Source organism: Corvus brachyrhynchos, unplaced genomic scaffold (genome assembly GCF_000691975.1).
Source record: "Corvus brachyrhynchos isolate BGI_N302 unplaced genomic scaffold, ASM69197v1 scaffold115, whole genome shotgun sequence".
Classification (NCBI taxonomy): Eukaryota; Metazoa; Chordata; class Aves; order Passeriformes; family Corvidae; genus Corvus; species Corvus brachyrhynchos.
The window spans coordinates 962,382-983,953 of record NW_008239553.1 but is presented as its reverse complement, the minus strand read 5'-3'; the positions used below and the strand labels follow the sequence as shown (position 1 = coordinate 983,953).

The 21,572-nt window shown below is 50.2% G+C and overlaps 2 protein-coding genes and 1 long non-coding RNA gene across 10 annotated transcripts in view; 1 reads left to right on the top strand and 2 right to left on the bottom strand.

Annotated features, from left to right (window-relative positions):
• The window catches only part of LOC103620902 (USP6 N-terminal-like protein), an 83,553-nt gene extending 66,759 nt beyond the window's left edge, over positions 1 to 16,794 (top strand). For all 7 annotated transcript variants that reach the window (XM_017741700.1, XM_008639648.2, XM_017741698.1 and 4 more), the window contains 5 exons: positions 633 to 727; positions 2,286 to 2,351; positions 3,687 to 3,786; positions 4,995 to 5,147; positions 5,338 to 16,794. In XM_017741700.1, the coding sequence (XP_017597189.1) occupies positions 633 to 727; positions 2,286 to 2,351; positions 3,687 to 3,786; positions 4,995 to 5,147; positions 5,338 to 6,632 (1,709 nt within the window). In that variant the 3' untranslated portion in view covers positions 6,633 to 16,794. The remainder of the gene's footprint in view (positions 1 to 632; positions 728 to 2,285; positions 2,352 to 3,686; positions 3,787 to 4,994; positions 5,148 to 5,337) is intronic.
• LOC108448516 lies at positions 718 to 16,284 on the bottom strand. The gene is made up of 2 exons (XR_001864411.1): positions 16,101 to 16,284; positions 718 to 1,463 (listed from the first exon to the last, which is right to left on the bottom strand). It is a non-coding gene; the product is annotated as an uncharacterized LOC108448516 (long non-coding RNA).
• Positions 16,678 to 21,572, bottom strand: part of HRAS (HRas proto-oncogene, GTPase) — a 42,766-nt gene continuing 37,871 nt past the window's right edge. For both annotated transcript variants that reach the window (XM_008639363.2, XM_017741702.1), the window contains 3 exons: positions 19,873 to 20,032; positions 19,036 to 19,160; positions 16,678 to 16,981 (listed from right to left, as the gene is read on the bottom strand). In XM_008639363.2, coding sequence (XP_008637585.1) covers positions 19,041 to 19,160; positions 19,873 to 20,032 — 280 coding nt within the window. In that variant the 3' untranslated portion in view covers positions 16,678 to 16,981; positions 19,036 to 19,040. The remainder of the gene's footprint in view (positions 16,982 to 19,035; positions 19,161 to 19,872; positions 20,033 to 21,572) is intronic.

Here is a 21,572-nt window from a genome sequence, read left to right as displayed (position 1 = left end):
GTAATTAACACTTTCACAGAAGTGCTGTCCTCCCTCCAGGGTACCTTGCCCTTGGCAATCAATTAACTCAAGGTTATGAGTTTATAAGAAGTCTCACAGAAGTACATCCAAGAGTATCCACACTAAATGTGGATGTAATTCCACTAAATGTGTGGTGTATTATTTTACTTCAAACACATTAAAGATACCTTCATCTTACTCGTGGTTAGCAGTAATCTATGCACAGAAGGTTATTTTATGGGCAGATAACTTTGGACAGTCTTAAATCTGTATTCCACTAGATTACAGGGCACTGCACAAGCTTGTGATGTTCAAACATCTTCAGCTTTTCTCTGAACTTGGCAAGCACAGCGGTGTGTGTTGGGAGAGTTCTTGGCCAAGCCAAGTCTCAGGCAGGCAGCGGGAGCTGTGTGGGCCTGCACTGTGGGGCTGGGTGAGAAGGACCAGCTGCACTTGGTCTGAGGGTCCTGTTGCCCAGATGGGGTGAAGGGTGGCCTCTGGGAAAGAAGGTGAAAAGCCAACTTCAAAAGGCAATGCAAGAGATGAGTTTATAGAAAATCAGGCTGTCCCTGTCACTGCTCCAGAGCTTTCATGATTTTTTTTTTTTATTTCTCTCGTCTTTTTTTGTTAAGGTTTTTTCATTCCTGGGTTCCCGAAGCTGCAGAGGTTTCAAGCCCACCACGAACAGATTTTAAACAAAATGTTTCCCAAACTGAAGAAGCACATGGTATCTCTTTACTATCAGTCTTTCTATAATAATGCCACATTTTAATGATAAAGCAGTTCATATAGTCTTCTGCCAAACAGATGCACAGCTGAATGTATTTCTAACCATAAAGGACTGCTTCAGCTGCAGAGGCAGGCATTTATTAAATGGGTCTCCCAAATCTTGCTGAAGCGAATGGTAATCATTGGCTTGCTGGTCATCATTAGTGGAGGGACTGCTAAAATTTAGGAGAGCCAGGCAGGAAGGCTTACAGAGCCTGCAGCAGGAGGAACAGCAGTGAGGCTGGGCTGTGTTCTTACACAAGCTGCAAAGCCCAAAGGCTGATGCTGGTCTGTCTGGAGTCTTATTTCAGTAATTATTAGCTCCAAGTGCTTTGCTGTTGTTTAAAGTCAGGAGGCACATAAGATGTGCTGGGTGTTTTGTTGCTTGGGCACGTCCAGTTGCTTTTCTCTCTAACAGATGGTACAGGCCCATTTGGTGGCTGCAGGAGCATCTGCAGGACACACCGACTGCAGTCTAATGTCCAGACCACTGTTTTGCAGCACCTGCTCACCTCCTTTTTTTTTGCCTTTCTCCCCCTTGCATTTGGTGTAGACAGTTGGTGCTCAGTGGCCAGACTCCTAAAGTTTTCTTATGCTCCCAAGGGGCTTGGTGGCTCCAATCTCCAGGAAAAGGTGTTTGTATTACATTCATCTGCAACAGCTCTTGCTTTGTGCTGCAAGTGATCCAGCCCTGGCTGTAAAAGTGAAACAGAGCCATGTTAGGTTTTCACATAATTATAGTCACAGGCAGGGGGGAGGGGATGGGAATAACTCAGAAAGCTGCTCATTCCTCTTGCTCCCGAAGGCTCTCCAGCCTTGCAGGTGCACAGCACCAGCCAAAAGCAAAGGCTGGAGCCAGCCGTTGATCCCATGGGCTTCTTCTTCTCTTCCCATCCCCACTGCTTTGTTGGCTTTGCAGCAGAGGTCATGTCAGCTCTGCATGCATGCAGAGCTCTGTGCATCCCAGCACTGTGCACCAGATGGACAAGTGTTAGACCGAGGTGATGATGGTGAGGTTTTTAAAAGTTTTCTTTAGCCTGTCAGGCTGTCCTGCTCCTGCAACAGCCATGCCATGCAACCGAGGTGGTGCTTCCAAAGCTGGCTTGACTGTGCTCGGAGAGGCTCGCATGGGAATTGCTATGGAAACAAAAATGGTAGTCTGCTAGGAGTGAGTGGTTTGTGCTCCTGGAAGGTTTTTGTAAATTCCTGAAGTAGGTATTAGGCCAGAAAAGGTACTCCCAGAAATCCCTCTCCAGTGTCGTGGCTGAAGTCTGGGCACATAGAGGATCAGTTTCAATGCATGTCTTAGGCAAAGGGCCAAAGCAGGGCTTCAACACTAGTATTTAAAGCAGGGGCTTTGCTGGGAGATGGCAGACAAGCCACATCCTGCACCCAGACCCCAGAATAAGTAAACCAACCAACCAGCCAGCCAATCTCCCCCAAAGCCTTACGAGCTGCTTGAATCTCCAGTAACGAGCCTGGTGAAATGACTGTCTCTCTTTGCTGTCTTCCCCCAGGACAAGGAGCAGATGACTACTGGGATTTACACAACCAAGTGGTTCCTGCAGTGTTTCATTGACCGGGTGAGGATGCTCTGGGGGTTTTTTGCTGCTCTGTTGTTTGCATGCACATTTAATCTGCCTGGGTTTTTTTGTAAATATCGTACTTTGAAGAAGGTGTTAATATTTTATAAGGTGGGATATTATGTACACTCACATAAGGCAAAAAATATTAATAAGGGAGTCCCTGGGAGATGGCTCAGCATCAGCAGTACAAGCTTCAGAGTTGGGAGAGATCTCTCTCTTGCCCACTGGCACTGCTGCAAAGGCAATTAACCTCACTTTGGCTCTGGAAACAACACAGGAAGAAGAAGAGCTGGGGGCACAAACCTTAACAAATAGCAGTGCAGCAGCTGCAGGCAGAGGAGCAGATTGGGACTGGAAACATGTGAAAGCATGAGAAAATTATCCTGATTTGTCCAGAGCTAATTTTCTAGTCCCGAGCCAAGACTACTTTATTTTTAGGGTCAGCATTGTGCTTGCTGGACTTGAATGCAGTGTCCAGACTTGCTAATATTTAGGACATCTGTGTGCTCCAGTCTCAATTTTCTGCTGCCCAGTCTTCTGTAAAATAGTGGATGGCCCCTTCCCCTCAAGAGGGAACTCAGTGCTTTTGCCACTAAAAGCTGTATAAAATGCAAAATCCCTTTAACTGCAGTAGCATGTGCTAAAAGAGCTGCAATGGTCAGTTGTGCCAAACTCTGGAGAGTAAGTGCAGCATCCTAAATTTGAACCTAAACATCACAATAGGATTAATATTAATTTCTGTGTTGGTGAAGTGCCTTAGATCTTTGCTGGGAGGTATGGCCTGCTCCATCATTTTGGGTATCAGTTCAATTCTGTTGTCAGATTAGGTCTGGGTGCAAATGAAAACCTCTTGCAGTAGTGTTTTTAGCAGGTAGAAATAAGCCTGTATGTAAGAAAGACCTCTTCTTTGGACACCAAATGAGTGATTTTTTAATGCTTAGTGATACATTCAATCGTTGGGCTTTCAGACCTATCCCATAAATAGCCCTTCTGGGGAATCTGGATGCATACAGGTGGTGGTTTTTGTGCTGAAAGACAAGGCTGAAAGATGATGGTGCTCCCTCCAGGGTAGGGGAATCCATGTGCTAGCATGCTTGTGACGAAAGTTTCTCCTTTTTCTGCATTCACAGATGGGTTTTAAATATTTCCCCGGCCACTCAAGTTCATTAGCTTTAAGGCAAAACCATAGATGATAAAAGACATATTTGTGTTTTAGATGAATTCCTGGCTTGCAAAGCCTAACCCTGCTGTGTGATTTGGTGCAAGGTGATGCAGTGATGGCAGCAGCCTCTGTTTCATCATCCCATTTGTGTATTTGTGTGTTTGAAACAGACCCCGTTCACCCTGACCTTGCGGCTGTGGGATATCTACATCCTGGAAGGGGAGCGGGTGCTGACGGCCATGGCTTACACCATCCTCAAACTGCACAAAAGTAAGGTCATACCTGACCCTGTGGCTGTGGTGGCACCGAGCTGGGCCACCCTTGTGCTGCTGACCTGGAAAGCCTAGCTGGCCATTTAGAGCATGCTTGGTCCCTTGTGCTGGCTGCAAAAGGCACAGTCCTGGGGAGGAAATGAGATGTCACAAGGGTTGACTTGCTGTGCTCAGCACACAGAAACCACACCTGAAATACTCCTAGCCACCTCTTCCTGTGTGCTGTGCCCCACAAGTTGCCTTTAGGAGCAATACAGACAGCAGCCCATCTATCTGCAGAGCTTTATGTAGTGGTTCAACTGAAAAGTTTGTAGAGGGACAAGTAAATTTATTAATACACTTCTAAAATGATCAAAAGCTGGTTTTCTTGCATAGTATTAAGGCAGTGATGTTTCCACCTTGAGATCTTTGTAACTTTAAACCCCTTCACTCCCATAAGTTGATAGCCTTGGTCTGTCACTCTTCTGGCCTTCATCTGGGGCAGGAGTGCATGATGAGAACCTTTGGGCCAGCAGAATTTACGGGACTGGGCCAGCAGAATTTACGGGACTGCATGTGTTGGCTTCTGCAAACAGCCACCCTATTCTTCCTTCAGTTAAATGAAGAACAGGCTATCCAGAAATAAATCTTGAAGTATCCTATTTGTCTGCAAAAAGTGGTAAACTGGCAGGCAGGCAGATGTTTCAGTCTGGCTGTGAAATCTCTCCTCTCTGAGGAATGTGTAGTGTGGGTTGGCATCCCTCCCTACAACCCATTCCTGCCTGTAAGAGCCAGCACCTCTTCCTGCATCCCTGCCTCCTGGCTGGTGCAGGCTGGTGTCCCTGGCTGGTGGTGGCAGCTGCCAGCAGTGGCTGTTCAGCCTGGTGCTCAGGGCCTGTTTCATGGAGCTTTTCCTCCTCCTAGAGGCATTGGTGAGAACTTCCAGAAATGGCCCAAAACCTGCATCCTCATCAGCACAGCTCCCACCCCTGCCATTGTCCTGCCATTGAGGAGCTACTGCTCAGGTGGCATGGATATATATGTGTATTGATGACCTTGAGAAATGGTGGGAAGGTGGGAGAGAGGCAAAAGCGTTCAGGCTGTCTCACTGTGGAGTGGGAACAGCAGCAGAATCCCAGATGAAACCAAAGCATGGTGTAACCCACGCTTGTGCTACCCTGAAATTTGTCTGTGCCACTGCCATTACTCCTTTCTCCCATCCCCCAGAGCGCTTGCTGAAGATGACACTGGAAGATTTACGTGAATTTCTGCAGGAGAAAATTGCTGCTTCCCTGCAGTACGAGGACGATGCTGTCATCGAGCAGCTGCAGGTGTCAATGACTGAACTGCGCAAGATGAAATTTGACCTGCCCCCACCAGGTGGGTAGAGGGGAAGGTGGGCAGCCCAGCAGGGACCAGAGCATCCCGCTGGTGTGCCTGAGAGCCAGGGCAGCCCAGAAGGGCTGGCACGTGTTGGGTGGAAGCATCTGTCTTCCTCACATTCAGGGCGTGCAAAAACAAACTGATGCACAGTTTGGGTTTTATTTTGTTTTCTCTGCTTCCAATGCAGCAAAGCCTGAGGAGTTTCCAAGGAAACCCCTGGGCCTGGAGCTCTCCCTCAACCCAGTAGCCATAAAGGAAAACGCAGCGGCCAACGGCCAGAACGGCCAGGTGGGTGAGCACACCCCAGACAGGGAGCCCCATCTCCACAGAGTTCCTGGCACGCCAGGAGGAATGACAGTGGTGGAAGCGAGGATTCCCACCTCCCACGGCAGTGAAGCGGCTGAAGCAACGAACGTGCCTGTTTCAGGTGGGCGGCCACTGGATGAGGAGGGTCAGGTGGAGCCCACTGTGGACAGGCAGCCATCATCTCTTCTGAAGGCAAGCAAGATGCAGGCCCAGCAACACCTCCTGCCCACGGCCCCATCACCAGAGCAGCCTCCTCTTGCTCCTGGCTGTGCCATGGTGCACCATGGAGTCTCCCTCCATGCCCCAGCTGAGCATAGCTCCTTAGACTCCTCTCTCCAAAACAGGCCGGCTCCTCCAGACTCCAGTACCGCTGAGCTTTCTGCTACGGACCATGCAGTGTGGCAGGCAAATCCCGCTGCCCTGCCAGCAGGAGAGCAGGCATCTTCCCTGAGCAGAGACGCAGTGCTCGACGCATCCCCCCATCCTCTGCCAGCCGGCTGCCGGCGGCTCTCTTGCACATCACAGAGCGATGGCTCCCCCGAGAGCGAGCGTGGGGAGGAGGCGGCAGATGACAGGCACTGCAGGGCAGTGCTGCCGGACAAAACGGGCCTGAAGCACTCAGCATCCAAAGCTGCATCCACAGGAGAGCTCCTCAGCCTGCAGCACAACGGGCTGGGCAGTGCCGCTGGCACTGTGCGCTGGCCCGAGGCCGTGGGTGTGCTGCCCGCACACAGGCAGGCGGGGGGCAGTGTGCCCATCTTGTCCAGCAGAGAGCCAGAGGCAGCAGGGCTGGCCGAGGGCTGCCCCACCCAGCGGGCATCGTCCCCTGTGGTGGAAGGGAACAGCCCCTATGTTGTTATCAAAACCACCACTCCCCTCCACCTGGCCCATGCGACAGAGCAGGACTTCTTGAACAGAAAGCAGGTGGCATTGCCTCTGTCAGAGACTGGACATCCCCTGCCTGCCACCCCCATGCCACCACCTCTTTTGCCACACCCAGAGGAGGTGGAGGTCCAGAAAAGCCTCCAGAAACCATTAAACGCACTGAAAGCCCCACGACCCCCGCTGAGCCCCAAACCAAAATTACCGCCGCAGGTTGCCAAATCCCGCTCAGAGAACAGTTTCCTTTCAGGCTCTCCTTCCCTGGCAAAGCTGCCCAAGTCAGTGACATTCTAGTGGGGATAGGAAAGGTGAGGGAGAAGAAGCAGGTTCTAGAAAAGCACCCTTGCCCCATTTACAGGATCCCCTTCTGTCAGCAGGGCTGTCGGGGTGACAGCACAGCACCATTGCACATCAAGCTGTGCTTCGGTACGAGTGCCCAGCAAGGAGACGAAGTGGTGGCCACCAGCTCTAGGAGACACCAGCAGATTGGATTTGCATGTTTCCTATGGACAAATTGGAAAATGCTTTCATTTGTCGTTCCTCGCAGCTCCCCAAGCCTCATTGCTTAGGGGAAGAGGCAGGGCTGGTGAGTGTGTTGTGTGTTTTCTCCTGCTCCTGCCTGCTGTGGGAACCCACAGCCAAGGAAGCAGGTGCAAGGTGTTGGGAGTCCAAAACACTTCCTTTAAAATGCCCCATTGGCACAGCCACAGCATTGCTTTCAAAGGCCTTTGTAGCAATAGATCTTTATTTCATTTCCCAGACCTGCAGTTGTAGGCAGCAGGATTTCCAGGCAGTGCCATGGCATTGTGGCAGGACACCGGCAGCCTGCTGCCCCCTCTATGCAATTCCACAAAGCAAGTGTCTGGCTGTATCTGGCTCCTGCTGCCGTGGTGGATAGTGTCCAGGAGGACAGATTTAACAGCTGCTGAGTCCCTGGGACGTCTCCTTGGTGTCACCCCGGTGGGGGACTGCCAGCAGAGTGGTTCTTTCCCAAGTTCTCAAGGTGGCAAGGCCAGTGATGAAGGTGGAGCCTGGTCTCTTGGGCTGAGTGCCCTTTCTGCTGGCCTTACCCTTGCAGGGCCAGTGTGGCGAGCAGGCTCACTGCCTTTCTGTTCCCCAAACAGGAAGAGGGGCTGCTGGCTCAGGAAACCTGCCTGCACTACCAAGCTGTGGGAGGTCTGATGGCATCTAATCACAGTACCCCAGATAAGTCCACGTTTGCTTTGAGTAAGTTAAGTGTCAGGGTGAAAAGGGCATAGGAATTGGGGAAGGGGGAGCACATTGCCCAGAACATGATCTTAGCCCTGCTGGTAGAGCCCACACAGAATTAACAACTGGAAGGAAACTTGGACATGATGGGTGCCCACATGCCCTTCATGGACCAAGTCCTAGAGGCCTGTCCATCTCCTCCCCATCCCAGGGTACTGCTGTTGCACAGCCCAAGCCATTGGCTGGAGGTGTGCAGGGATCTGGGGAGACACCCCATGGAAAGAGCTGGTCCAAATTTCTGGTTCCAGCATCTACTTCATCCCTAGAGATGAAAGGACTTCATCAGGAAGGCAGATCAATGAAAAAGCAGGAAGTAGTCCAGATATGGTGGATTTGACTTTGCTGTCCAGGAGGGGTGACTGCAAATGCCACCTTAGGTGGGACTGCAAGTGGGATTCCCATCCCTTCAGTGGAGATCCTGGGCAAAAGCTCCTTTAAGTTCTAAGGAGACTTTGAAAACTACTTTTTTATCTCACAGGCTTCTTCAATTGCATAACCTGATCTAAAGCCTACTGAAAGCCCAGCAGAAAACTTCCACTAAATTACTTTGTGGGTTCCAGGAGCTGGACTTGATGATCCTGGTGGATCCCTTCCAGCTCAGCAATTCTATGGTTCTATGATTTATCAGGGTTTATTTTGCCTTGTGTACATGTGGTGGTTTATGTTTGCAGCAGGGAGTGTCGAAGGGAGCACCGGATCTTTGTTTGGATGCAGCAAGCCAGACCACAGCACCCTCAGCTTCCATTGGAGCCCCAGCTCTGTCCCAGACCCCATCTTCCACTGAGCCTCCAACCTTGCCCATCCTCTCCCTCTGCAGAGCAGGGATAACCCTATTAGCTACCTCGCAGGGGTGTTGTGAGGAGTCAAGTGTTGCTGTTTGAGGAAAAGTGCTCTTTGAATGTTCAGTATTTGTGTTTTGAGACACCACAGGTCCTTTCTAGGACAATGGTGCTTGAATTGTTTTTGATTTAGAGTATGTTTTTCTGTAATTGTGCATAGTTAAATATATTTGTGTGTTAAAATACCTGAGCAGTATTTCAGGACAGATATCCATTGCCTTTTGCTAGCAGCCCACTGGCCACTGGAGCTCGCTGGGAAGCAACAAGAAGCATCTGAGAGCTGTTGGTCACATCTTGGCTTGGCTTCTGTAGCATGGGGCTCTGTCCTCTCCTTGAAGCCCACACAGGACTCCTTCTAACACATCTGAGCATCATGCATGCAAGAGCTGAGACCTCTTTCCCCTTGTTTTGACCCATTTTTCCTTATTTCAGGCACACAGCCTTTGCACATCATGTTGCTTGTGCACCCAGACTCCTCACCCAATGTCTGTCTGGGATGTTTTGCAGTATTAACATTTTGAAAGGTGGTTTGCTCTAATTTTGGAGAGCTGTCAGTACTCATTGCATGGCATTTGGTGCATGATGTTCAATATGAATTTTGATGGGGCAAGGGGTGGGGGGGTTGTCTTTCCCTCCAAGCCCTAATGGGAACAAGCAGCAGGGCCCTCAGTCACCTTCAGGCCTGAGGGAAACCACCAGCTGGTTTCAGGAACTTTTGGACACAGGGTCCTCTTTCCCACCAGTGTACTTCTTGCTGGGAAGGTCTCCAAGCTCCTCACTCTGCCACCTAAGAAACTCTTCTCCATCCTGCAGGTCCTAGCAAGCTGGTAGGTTTGAGAAGAGGCCTTTTGCCCCAGCTGGCTGGGAACCAGCAACGTGCATTGCTGTCCTTGGTGTGATGCTCTCTCTTGAACACATCAATGCATGATCCCCAAGGAGATGCCTGCTCCTGTCTCCTCCTCTGCCTCTTGCTGCAGACAAAGCTGCAGCCATGGTGGGTCTGTGGCAGCAAGGCCTAGCCCAGCCTCAGCTCTATCACTGGGAAGAGGAAGGGAAGAAGGTTGAGGGTGACAGCTCACTAGGACAAATTACCTGACCCAAGCCACTTGCAGCCCTTGCCCAGCCTTCTGCAACAGTCTCAAGCCCTCAGCAAAAACCACTCTTACCATGAGCAAACGTGGGAAAGCAGCTTCCCCTGTCCTTGCCCTCGCAGCCCTGAGACGATGCTGGCCTTGCTGCCTTCCATGTAGAGGTAAAGACCAACGCTGTGGGTTTGGGTTATTTTAGGTTTGGTTTGTTTTTCTTTGTGTTGTTTGTTTGTGATAGAGCACTTTGCGTGGCTGCAGCACTGGCAGGCAGCAGGAGCCACGGGACCCAGCTCCAGCAGGGGCTGGAGGTTGAGGTCAGGGTTTCTCAGCCATGCACTTTGAGAGCCTGGCTACCATCTGCTTTTCTTTTTATTTGCTATTCTTGTTTACAGCGTGGAACGCTTCTTCCATGACTCTTTCTAATGTATTATAATTATTACTTTTAAGAAAAAAACGTTTTTATGTCTGCTTTTTTGTTTGTTCAGTTTGGTTTTTTTAAAGGAAGGTTTTTTGGGGTAAAAAAAGTCAATCATTCCTTTTTACACTGTCCAGAGTGTTCGATGCTGTGTTTTACATGGTTGTAATAATAATGGCTAAAGAAGTTTAGCATAAGTTCAGACTCCAAGAGGTTTCTTACAGGAGCAGAAGCTGCAGCAAGACTGGTTGCCTTCTCCTGATGACTTTTAGCTTGGTTCACTGGGTATGCTTCAGCTGCAACAGGTCCATCCTGCTCCATCACTGTTTTCCTCCCTGATTTTCTACTGTAGTTAAATCCAGGCATCCCCAGCAGCAGTGGAAAGAAAAATGCACCTTTGTACTTACCACCGTCCTCTCCCAGATGAGTAAAGGGCAGCATCCCATCTGACACACAGCTGCCAAAGCTTCTTTTTTGGCCAAGATTTTGTGTTTGTTTTCCTGCCCGTAGGCAGTGGAGGGAGGATTGGACAGGATGGGAACGGGTGGACACAGCTCCTTGCACAGCAGGTAGTGGGTGGGTGCGACTCACACTCGTGAGTCAGGGCTGAGTCACGTTTACAGCAGTCACTGGGAGCGAAAGGTGGTGCTGCTGACAGCTGAAGATGCATTTTAAAAAGCTGTGAGTGAGCAGTACCTCTGGCACACCCCAGATTTCATGGCCAGGGCTTCCTGGACTTAGATGACCACGGTGCTATTGCCTTTGAGGTGTTAAATGTGAGCAGTGTTCTGGCTCCCCTGAGAGAAAGCTGCCACTTGGTGTTAAGCAGCATGTTTATGGTAAACACAGGGCATCTGTCTGTGCCAGAGTAGCACAGAGGACACAATGACTGACAGCGAATGGAGGGGCCAGAATTAGCTAAATGCCACCCTAGGATTTAAGAGCAGTGCCCGAAATTGGCATCCCCATGTGTCACCTGCTGAGTGCTGTAGGCTGGTTTTCCTGCTTCTATCACTGCTCTGCCTCACCTAAGAGTTCAAACAGGAACAAAAATTGCTCTCCAGCGCCCTTAAATTAGCTCCTTTGTATCAACTGTTTAAAACCTGGTCTGCAATACTACAAAAAAACCCCAGCACCACTGTACATCCCAGTGTTCATTGGTACAGGAGTGCCCTAAGGATGCAGCTCTTGGCACATCTCCTGTGCCATTTCACACTGGATGCCAGCACAGGGATGCAGCGCCCTGAGCAAGGGTGAGATGCCTAGGCTGGAGTGAAGCAAACCTCATCCCTCCTGTGTTCCAGGTGCTCACAAGCAGCCCCATTGCACAAGCTGCTTTGTGTCACCTCCTGGCCATCAGCTCCCATGAACCTGTTAGGCAGTGCCAGGTGGGACCAGGTCTAAACATCTGCCATGGTTAGTTACGTGACAGGCAGTGCAGGCTTTAGATACAGCGTTGGACCAACTGCTAAAGCAGCATCTCTGCCAAGGAGAGAGCAGAAGTGTGCAGAAGGGCAGTTTCCCTAAGGGAAAGTGAGTTGTGCTAGGTTTGAGGGTTGTGTTCCCCCATTAAATAGCCTTGGTTCACTTGGTTGTTGAAAAAAAAAAAAAAAAAGAAGATACTGCTTATTGGTATCCTTGATCCCCAGACTCCCTGAATGTGCCCAGTTGTGGCCTTGTGGGTGTGGTACTTTCACCTTGTCCCTGCAGGGACAGGCACAGCTCTACCACCTCCTCTGACAGCATCCCTCCAGCTAATGCAGGAGCCACACGGATACCCAGCCTAGAATTTGTGCTTGATGGGGCTCCCAGGTATGCTTCTGGGGTGCCAAGCACTCACGGCAGAGAGTCCTTCCCAGGGCAAGGCCACCCTTAGGAGCTGCCCCCAGGCAAGCCTAAGCCCTTCCCTCTCTTACCAGAGCAGTGTAAGACCTTAGGGTGAACATAAGCCATGCCTGGCCTCCAGCTGCTGCTAGGAGCACCAGGTGGTGGCATGCTCCCTGCAGCAGGGATGTGCTCGTGTCCCTGAGGGGATGGGAGAGTAGACAGCCCCTGCATCATTCCAGCAGTAGCCCTTGCCCCGGTGACAAAGAGCAGGACAATCCCAAAGCCCAAGGTTACAGACACGCTCTTGCTGGACAGCACTGGGACCAGTGGCAAATGAATGCCATAGATGGTGTTGAGGCTGCTGTTTAAAGACTAGTGGTCTTATCAGCCAGGGCCTGGTTCTCCTCTTCCTCTGCACTTGGTATTTGCCAGTATTCTCTATCCCCCTTTTCCTGGTGGAGCCACTGCTGTCATCACACCAGCTCTCCAGCTCCCAGGGCTGCTCCCCAAGGCAGAACTACAAACTCCCCATGCTGTGCTCAGCTCTGGTGCCCTGGCAGCCCCCTGTGGCTCCTGTCCTTCCTGGCTCAGAACAGCCAAACCAGCAGGGTGACCATGTCTGTCCTCGCTGCTCACTGGCTCTCTGCCAAGCCCAGGCTGCTCCTCACCATCCCTGCCCACCTCCCACGACAGGGAAAGCTCATCAACCCCTGCGTGCCTCCACAAGGCTTCAGCCAGTCGGCACTGAATAATTGATGCTAAGTGGAACCTGGAGCAGAGCCAAGCTGAGGGAGGGAGCAAGGCTTTGTGCTGGTTTAGGCTCTGCTCCCAGGATGTAGCAGGGGGAGAGAGAGGGGTGTGCTGTGTCTGGCAGTTTTGTGCCCCAGCCAGTTTGGCAGAGGCAGTCAGAGGTTGGCTGGGCCTGGGAGTGTTCCTCCTCTTGGGCTTGCTGGGCTGTTCACCTGCTGCTCACGTGCTGCTGTGTCCTGCTGCCATGGTAGTCCTGGTGTGCTGTTGTCACCTGCTGCTGTGGCACCTGTGGGAGCTGCATGGTGCTGTCGTGCTCCTCGTGTGCTGCAGAGGGGCCGTGGCAGCAGTGGCTGGGACTTGGGGAGCAGAGCAAGGGCACCCCCAGCCCCAGCAGTCCTGGCTGGGGCTGGTTCCTTGGCTCTCCTAAGCTACAGATCCTGTACTCAACCCACAGCAAGAGCAAAGGAGTTGCACATGGGGCCAGGCCCATCTGCCTGTTCCCATTCCCACCAGTTGCAGGTGGCTGTCACACCATCCTCTGAGCAATGTCACCCCCTTCCTACAGTACATCCCCAAGTATAAAGCAGTGTATGGAGAAAATAACCCGGCTGTTGAAAGAGGCAGGCCTGACCACTTCCCAAACCATCTCCCAAATCCTACAGCCTCAGCAGCTGAGGAGGCCCACAAGACATACACCAGCATCCTCTTTACCTAGATGGATGTGGGCACCAGGACAGTGCAGGACACAACCAAACCGGAGTTGAAATGTCTCCCAGCCAAACCCCTCAGCAAGCACCATGCACTCAGCTGCTTTGGAGTCACCCTTCTGCTGGCTGGGGAGGATGCTCCTGTGGAAGCCCTCACACACCAAAAGGCATGAGATCTGTTCCAGCACTTAATCAGCATCTTTAAGGACTTGTAAGCAATTCTGTCAGTTGATTCAGCTGTGATGTCTCTGGAGCCCCAACCCCTCTAACAGGGTGTGGGGCACTTGAATGATGTGAGAGAAGAACATGTATTAGACATCTGTGCTGAGACATCTGGACCTGACCAGACTAGACCAGACCTTGTCAGCTATTCTGTCATTTAAGTATGGGTTCAAAGGTGGCACTCCTCCATCATGGCATACGCAGTCTCAACATAATCAGGATGCTGGCTGAAGCCTTCTCAGAGGTGGTTTTCACACTGGCTGGAGATCCACAGCACAGCGCCAAGTTTAGTTCAGCTTTGCCATGACCAGCTGAAGAGATCCCAGCAACCAGAGATGAGCTGATGTACCCAAATATAGCAAAAAATTCACCTCTGTGGACTCTTCCAGCTTCAGCTATGCAACAGGAATAATCAGAATAACTGTACATTCTGCTCACCTGACCGCGTGCCACAGAAGCAGAACTGAGATACACAACAAGCTCCTTGTCATAAGGGAAACAACTGCAGTGTCTGGAAACTCCATCTTCCAGTGCAGGTACTTCTAGAACAAATGTGCCTTGAATAACTATGGGGAAAATCAAATCCCTCAATTTCTTCTCCAAACCTACATTCACTCCAGTGAAACTGTAATCCTGGTATTACTTTCAGACTCGAGAAGTTCAGCTAGCAGAGAACACATTGTGAGCTCATGTACCGACCTCCTGCCTGTCAGGGGCCAGCAAGGTGCTGTCCTGTCCCCAGATTACCAGCACCAAGGCAGCAAGTGAAAAAAGCCAAGTCCAGAGTTAACAACTCCACCTGACAGAAGTGATACAATCTGATTTTTGCCAACAGCAAAGATGAGACCAGATCACAGCTGACATACCTTGATCTGTTGTGATTCTTCTCCTGTAACAAAGATGCAGTACGACATTAATACACAATTAATAAATGGCTTTCACAGAAGAGCTGTGGTGTCAAGCTTTTAGCACCTCCTTTTGCTCCTAACCTACCTCCAACTTTTACCATGGACTTGAACAATGACTTGTGACCTTCCAATTACGGCAAAAAGCTAACCAGCTCCTCTGATGGTCTGTTACTGACCAGGACTGTTTGACGAGCTTGAAAACCTTTCCCTGCGTGCAGAAACCTCTCTGAAAGGGAGATGCTCTTACTTCAGCTTCCTTCTCCTCACCAAAGTCTTGTAAGTAGTTTATATTCTGGCCAGTGCTGTTCTAGCACACCCTCACCAAGATGTGTCAGTTTCTTGGAACTATTGCTATTGCCCTATGAAGACACCTCAGCCCTGGTGCTCTCTGGAGCTCCTCAGCTTCCTTGACCAGAGCTCCCACTCCTTGACTATGGCATTTGACTCCCAGCCAGAAATGAGAGGAGACTCTCAGTGGTTAGAGCCATCCAGTCCTTGAGAGAGCCCCAGAGTGTTACTTCTCCTCTGAAGGCCTCCAGATAGATGTGTCCCATTCTACACCAAGGGCCTGGGGAAGGATGGGTTAAGTTCTACTGCGGAGCACCAGGTTCCTAGTGCAGTAACACTACCAAGCAAAGGCCCCCATGTCATCTTCAAGAAGGACAAAGTATCCCTTCCCTCTGTCCCGTGACCAGTTGGGCACAAGGTGCCAACTTTAGGAACAAACCCCATACTTCCAGGCTTTACACTTGAAACAGCTCAGAGTGGGAGGTTTTCTGAGAGTCTCTGGTCCAGTCCCATCACGTAACACCAGGCTCAGCATCTTCAGCAATCCTTCCAGCACAGGGACAGATGCTGCTGCAAACAGCACACCCAGCTAAAGGCAGGGCACTCTCCCCTTGGGCAACTTCTCCCACTCCAGCTGCTATCAGCCCATCTCCTGCGGGAACAGGGTGCTAGGCAGCTGCAGCCAGGGTGGGGGCTGTGCCCCACAGCAGTTCAGAGCAGACATTTACAAAAAGCAAGCCATTAGCACAAGTCCTCTCTTGCCCAGGCCAAAAGCAAAGACAGCACCCCCAAGGAGTATGGGAGTTGAATTCTGCTGCTGCCTGGCATGACATTGGATGGGGAGTGCGATGGGAGACTGCTCACATGGATGGTGGGAAGCCCTGGGTGGGCTGTGGCTTTGTGCTGGGGGTGACCAGGGTTTGTGTACTGGTTTTGCCATGTGAGGCATGTGACTCACACGCCACCCTCGCCGCTCCCAACCCAGACCAGCCTTGGCTGCCAAACCCAGCACGTTTTCAGGCCTGGGCTAGCCCATGCAGAACAGCTCCCTGCCACACTCAGCTGGATCACCTTTCCCCTTTGATGCTCCTAATTCTGGATGCCAGCTAAATTAGCCTGTGCAATAGCTTGGAAGAGGGAAAGACAGCAAGTACCAAGCCACCTGCTGCACTGAGTGCAATGCCTTGTCTTGGGGCTGAAAGTGAAAGGCACATGGGACAGACCTCAGGCGAAAACCCCAAAGGAGCGGAGCTGAGCAGAGACAGGGTTCCCAAGAGATCAGTCCTTATCCAAAACACTCTTACCCACTCTAAACCCAAGGACTGGAAGCCTGAATCCTTTAGTCTTAAGTTTCTGAGCAGCCAGACAGCTCGTGCAGTGCCAAGAGAGCCCTTCTGGACGCGCTCCCAGTAACGAAGCCGTGCACAGGGCTGAGGAGGATTTGCTTACCTGTACATACTGGAGCAGCCCGAGGTGTATGTGCTATACAGGTGTTAGTTAGCATAGCTAGTGCTGGAAGGGACTAAAAAGTCCTAATTCTACCTCTAGAGCGTGATGGAGGTCTTGTCCCAGAAAGCTGACAGGAAAGGAATCAGGAAAGCAACAAACTGGTACCAGCTGACGTGAGCCCAGCTCTTGAATCTCCTCCCTTGATGCTGCTTCTTCCCTTCTGGGCATTGCATCTGAGGCCATAAATCCCACAAGGACTAGGCTGAAAGCAAAGCACTCAATGGGTGCAAAGGACGGGCTTGGACTGGTTGCACTCTTCCACCCTCCCAAAACTTGGGGCCAGCAGAGTTTCAGGTGGGCTGGGGAGGACATGGCAAAGACTTACTGGAGACAGAGACAAGCTGTCTTGCCCTGAGAGCTTGTCTCTCCCACCCCAATCATGTCCATGATCTACAGCATGACCTTGGTCTGTGGAGAGCAAATATCAGCACCATTTCCTCCCTGCCATCCCACCAGCGATCCTTCCGGAGCAGCAGTAGAAGCAGCCTCTGGAAGGAGGACACAGCCATCAAGGTGATTTGTTGAGACGATCAAATAATAATTTACTGTGATTCAATCTGTGGCTTTGTACAGTTGCCGGGGTGGGAGGAGGCCAAAGGATGAGGGGATGGGGATAAAAAAAAAAAAAAAAAAAGAGTTGTTTGCCGCAGGCTTGGGTGAAGTGCGAGATAGTCCTTGGAGGGGCTCATGCTCCCCCTGTCCCTCTTCCTCCTCCTCTCCCCCCCATACTCCTCCTCTGAATCCGTTTGCTTCTTCCTTCGCTTCACCTCTTTCCTTGCACACTGCACAGTGGGAACCTCACCAAGACACGGTCCAGTCAGCTGAAACAGAAGAGGACACTCATGAGCACCCATTCCTCGTCAGAGCCAGTGACTCACCCGTCACGTTTTGGGATGACCCTGTTAGTGCCCACAGAGCAAAAGCAAAAAGCTACGCAGGTCTTAGAGGTGTGGGCCTGGCTCAGCAAAGCATCAGCACATCTGCTGAAGAGAACAAGCCTTGGAATCGGTGGAGTGATGGGTGAGCCTCGGGCACCTCACCAGACATGCCTCTTTCTGAACCTCCTTGTGGGAAGGGGCACTGTTTGGCAAGGTGTTTCCACCAGGGATGATGGGAACCACAAAATGAGTCTAAGGCAAATGCAGCCAGATTTTGTTGGCCACACACCCACCTTTCTCCCCAAATCCCAGCATGTCTTTGCCTCACTTCTTATGTGCCTTGATGTTCCTCCCTCTCTGCTCTTGGTCACTGCAGCTAGATTAAGCTGGGATTTCTGGTTTCCAGTTTCTGCTTGACCAGAAAAAGACACAGGCAACTCACAGGGCATATTCTCGTAAGAGAGAGGAGTGTTTCCAAGTGACCCTTTCCCAGTCTTTCTTTCCCAAGCTGGTGCTGTCACTGGGCTGTGATGGGGATTGGGCTCCTGGCAGTTGCTGTAAGGGAGCAGCAGCGCCTGCCAAGCCCATGCCGTCAGCTGTGAGCCAGAGCAGGAAACAAGTCTTGAGCTCATATCCCCATCCGGAGGAAATGCTCCTGAACATCTGGAGGACACAAACATCTGGAAAATCTCCTTTAGCAGTGATAAGTGTGCTGGGCACAGCATTCGGCTCGGCCCCCAGCTGACCTCACACGCCTCAGCTTGGAGCAGAGGGGTGGGGTTCTGGGGTGGGTTCGTGCTCATAGGAAGCAAATGTTGCCAGCACTGTTTAGTTGCTTTTTTTCTTCCTTGGGAGTGGGGCGCAGGAGGAAGAGCTCTGCTGTACTCACGGCCTCTAGCTCAAAAAGCATCAGAGGAAACCTGCTGCCCATCTCCACCTTCATAAAACCCTCTTAACACCAACTCTGGATACAGTGCACTTCTCTTTAGGACTCCAGCAGTTGCTTAAAAGGGTGAAGGGCCAGTTCAGGTGCTTGGGAGACTCCCCAAAAGCCATTAAGGGCAATGTTCATGCACACTTTTGTCCCATATCCTAGTCCCAGATGTCCATAGATACAGATCTTCCTGGTGCACTCATCCCCAATTACACCTCTCTAAATTTCTGCCACGGAAGGAGTTGGTTACACAGACAGATATTCCCAGGCCTTTCACCTAAGGCCAGCCAGCACATGCAGGGACAACAATAGGAACTCTCCCTGACTGCTATCCAGCAGTATTTTAAATAAACCATAATTAAAAAAAAAAAATCGAGGAAAGAAAAGGAAGAAAAACAGGCAAGTGAACATAAACAATCTGAAAAACACTGTTCCTGGCTCCAGCACACACAATTTATAAAAGCAAACAGCCCCCTTATGGCTAATTCTCAACATTGCATCAGTTCCAAATATCCCAGGGGATATATCTAATGGGGAAAACTCTTCTGAGGAACACAGGACTTTCACAGCAAGACAGGTCTGCTCTAAAGCTTTAGGAAGAGGCAATTTCTGTGAGTGCATTAGGAGGCAATGCACCCAGCCAGCTCTACATCTGAACCCTTCTAGAGCCAGTCTGGTGAGCATGCAGTGATCTGTACACCTTCAACACCAGCTTAACTCCTCTTTCAGAGCAGCAGCATGGGAAGAAGCTTTTCTGGGGAAAGCACAACAAAACATGCTTTTTAAAAAAATTCATTTGTATAAAATTTTGTTGTACAAAATGAGGGGGAAAAATAAACAACCCTTTCCTGCCACACACTTCCTCAGGAAACTGGGAATTTTGACTTACCTATGTTTTGACAGAAAAATGCTATTTCAGTCTGAAAGGTGTTTCATTAAAAAAATACCTGCTGCTGAAATTGATCCTGCTGCATTTGTTTGCAGGCAAGTGCACCTGCAGTCACCTCCTGCCCTGCTTCCAATGCTCCCCCACTGCACCCCATGTCCTGCTTCCACCACTTACCATTGTCACGATACCACACATTTACAGTTCATGCAGCCGGGGCCGCTCTCATCCGGGGGATTCAGCTTGCGCAGCTTATGCTGCCGGATCTCCCGCACCAAGGTGTAGAAGGCATCCTCAACGCCCTGGGGAAAAAGCACGGCTTGAAGCAGCTGCCCGCTCTGAGGAGGGACAGTGCAGAGAGGAGAGGGCTCTGCTCCCCAGCAAGGTGTCCCTAGCACTGTCCAGCAGTGCAGATTCCAGAGTTAAAAGTACAGAACCAAGATGGGAAGACTAACAAGGGCCTGAGTGTGGCCCTCAGAGAGCAAGATTGAATGAACAACCACAAGGACAAGGAGCTCTGCAGTCCCTGAGATTCATCAGCTCTCAGCAGTCTGAATGAGGTCTACCACCCAAGAGAAAAGCCACCACTAGACCACTGAAGGTGTCAGTTGTTCCATTTCCACCTCTGTGCTCTGTGAGCCCCGCACAGTCCTTCTAGCACCAGTATATTTTGCCTGTAGGTCTGCCAAAATAGACCATGGGCGAGGTTAGCCAAGTGACCTGAGCTTAGCTGACCTGAAGTGACTATGGAGGTTATTCCAGAGCCTTGGACAATGCCCTGGGAAGGCATCTTCACTGCTGCCACAGCATGATGATGCTTTTCTTGTGATGGGAGGCTCAAGCCCAGACTGGGGAGGGAACATCATGAGGGAGCATTTAGCCTCGAGGAAGCAACTAAACCCAGCCCTAACACCCATCTGTCTGCAAGGTGGTGCCTGCCCATTGCTGCCCCTCCAGGGCAGCAATGGAGGAAAGAAGAAAAAAAGAGCATTTTGTTTAAAAGTCTCCTCCTACCTGTCTGGTTTTGGCAGATGTTTCTATGTAGGGGATCCCATAGCTCCGGGCCAGGTCCTGCGCTTGCCGGGTCTCCACTGTCCGGGCAGGGAGGTCACATTTATTCCCCACCAGCACCATGGGAACATCGTCTGAGTCTTTCACCCTCTTGATCTGCTCCCTGCAAGAGGAGGAGGTGTGAAAAAGTGAAGGGGCAGCTCCAGAACACTCCCCACCAGTTCTGACAGCTACCCTTTGCTCGTGTTGAGTGCCTTGTGTTGAGCTTTCAGGAAAATGTAAATGACTACAGCACACAAGTGAGTAAACAGCAACACAGTCTGGAAATGAGAACTAAACATACTTCTGCTCTTTAAATACAGCTATTTACAAAACAACGTGAATTTCGACAATCTATATTAAGACATGAGCTTAAGATAGTTTAAGTCAAATAAAAATGAATTCTCGAGCAGTTAGCTGTGCTATTTCCAACATTTTAGATCAAGTAATCCCCCCCAAATGGGGGGAAAAAACCATTCACCTGCAACCAGAATTTGCTGAGCTGATAAAGCAGCTTTTGGCAGCTGTAACCTTTCCTGCAGATGCACAGGCAGTATTTGCTCCCTTTCAGTTTAGTTCAGGTCACTCAAAGTTGAGAAACCAACTGGGAACTAAAAAAGCTGTAACGCTCACTTCTTCATTCCAACATTGGATCTAAAACTAGGTGGGCGAGGATGAGATCTACCACTTCTAAAAATCTTGAAGGCCATTATGACCACAAACAATCCATTCAATTCCCTTCTGATAGATAATAACTTCCTTTGCTTAATAAATCATTTAGCTTCAGATGCAAAACAGCTTTTTTTTTGCTCATGAATCCAGAACGTTTAACATGGTTTTAATTTAACTACTAAAAGATTTAAAATGCCAATTTCTACATTTTAATTGAATGCAAATCTCCATCCAAAGGCAGCTGGACATGTGTCACACAAAAGAATCAATCATCTTTTTCTAATGTAGTAGAACATAGAAATGAAGTCTGACTATATGGCACAATATGCCATAAAGCCATTTAAATGTTCTATGTAACATCCTGATCAGCAAATGCAAGTACTAAATTTAGTGCACAGGCTACACTTAGCTGAAAGGAGATACCTCCAAATGATTACTAACCAGGGAGAGCCAGCATTTCTCTGGGGAATATTCTTTTAAAAGTGCAAACACAAAGAGCACAGGCTAAAGGAGATGAAAGCCAGTGATTTACATCACGATCATGATGGCTTGAAATCGAGCCATCCTACGAGCAACTTCACAAGCATCAGCCCCAGCACAAGACGAATGCTGCTCAATCCCTCAGGAGCTTTAGGAAAATCCCATCCTTTTTCCTTTGGTTCAGCTAAAAGAAGCCGAATTAGTGTACCTGTGCAGCTATTACACTGAACAGCCTTTTGGATGAGACTGAAACATCTCAGCAGCTCTAAGCAGCACCACTGACTATGGAGCAAGGAAGGGATGTGCCTGTCCTCAGAACAACAGGATTACTGGGACCCTGGTTTATGATGAGGGACTGGGATACACAGTCCCTTGTGGACAGTGGACAGAGCAGGGACAGGCAGAGCCATCTCCTGCATCCTCTGCCAAGTGCCTGCCATCACAGCCAAGCCTCAGAAAAAGGCACAAGCAGAGCAATCCCTCCCTAACATAGCATTGGGGTGAACAGGGAA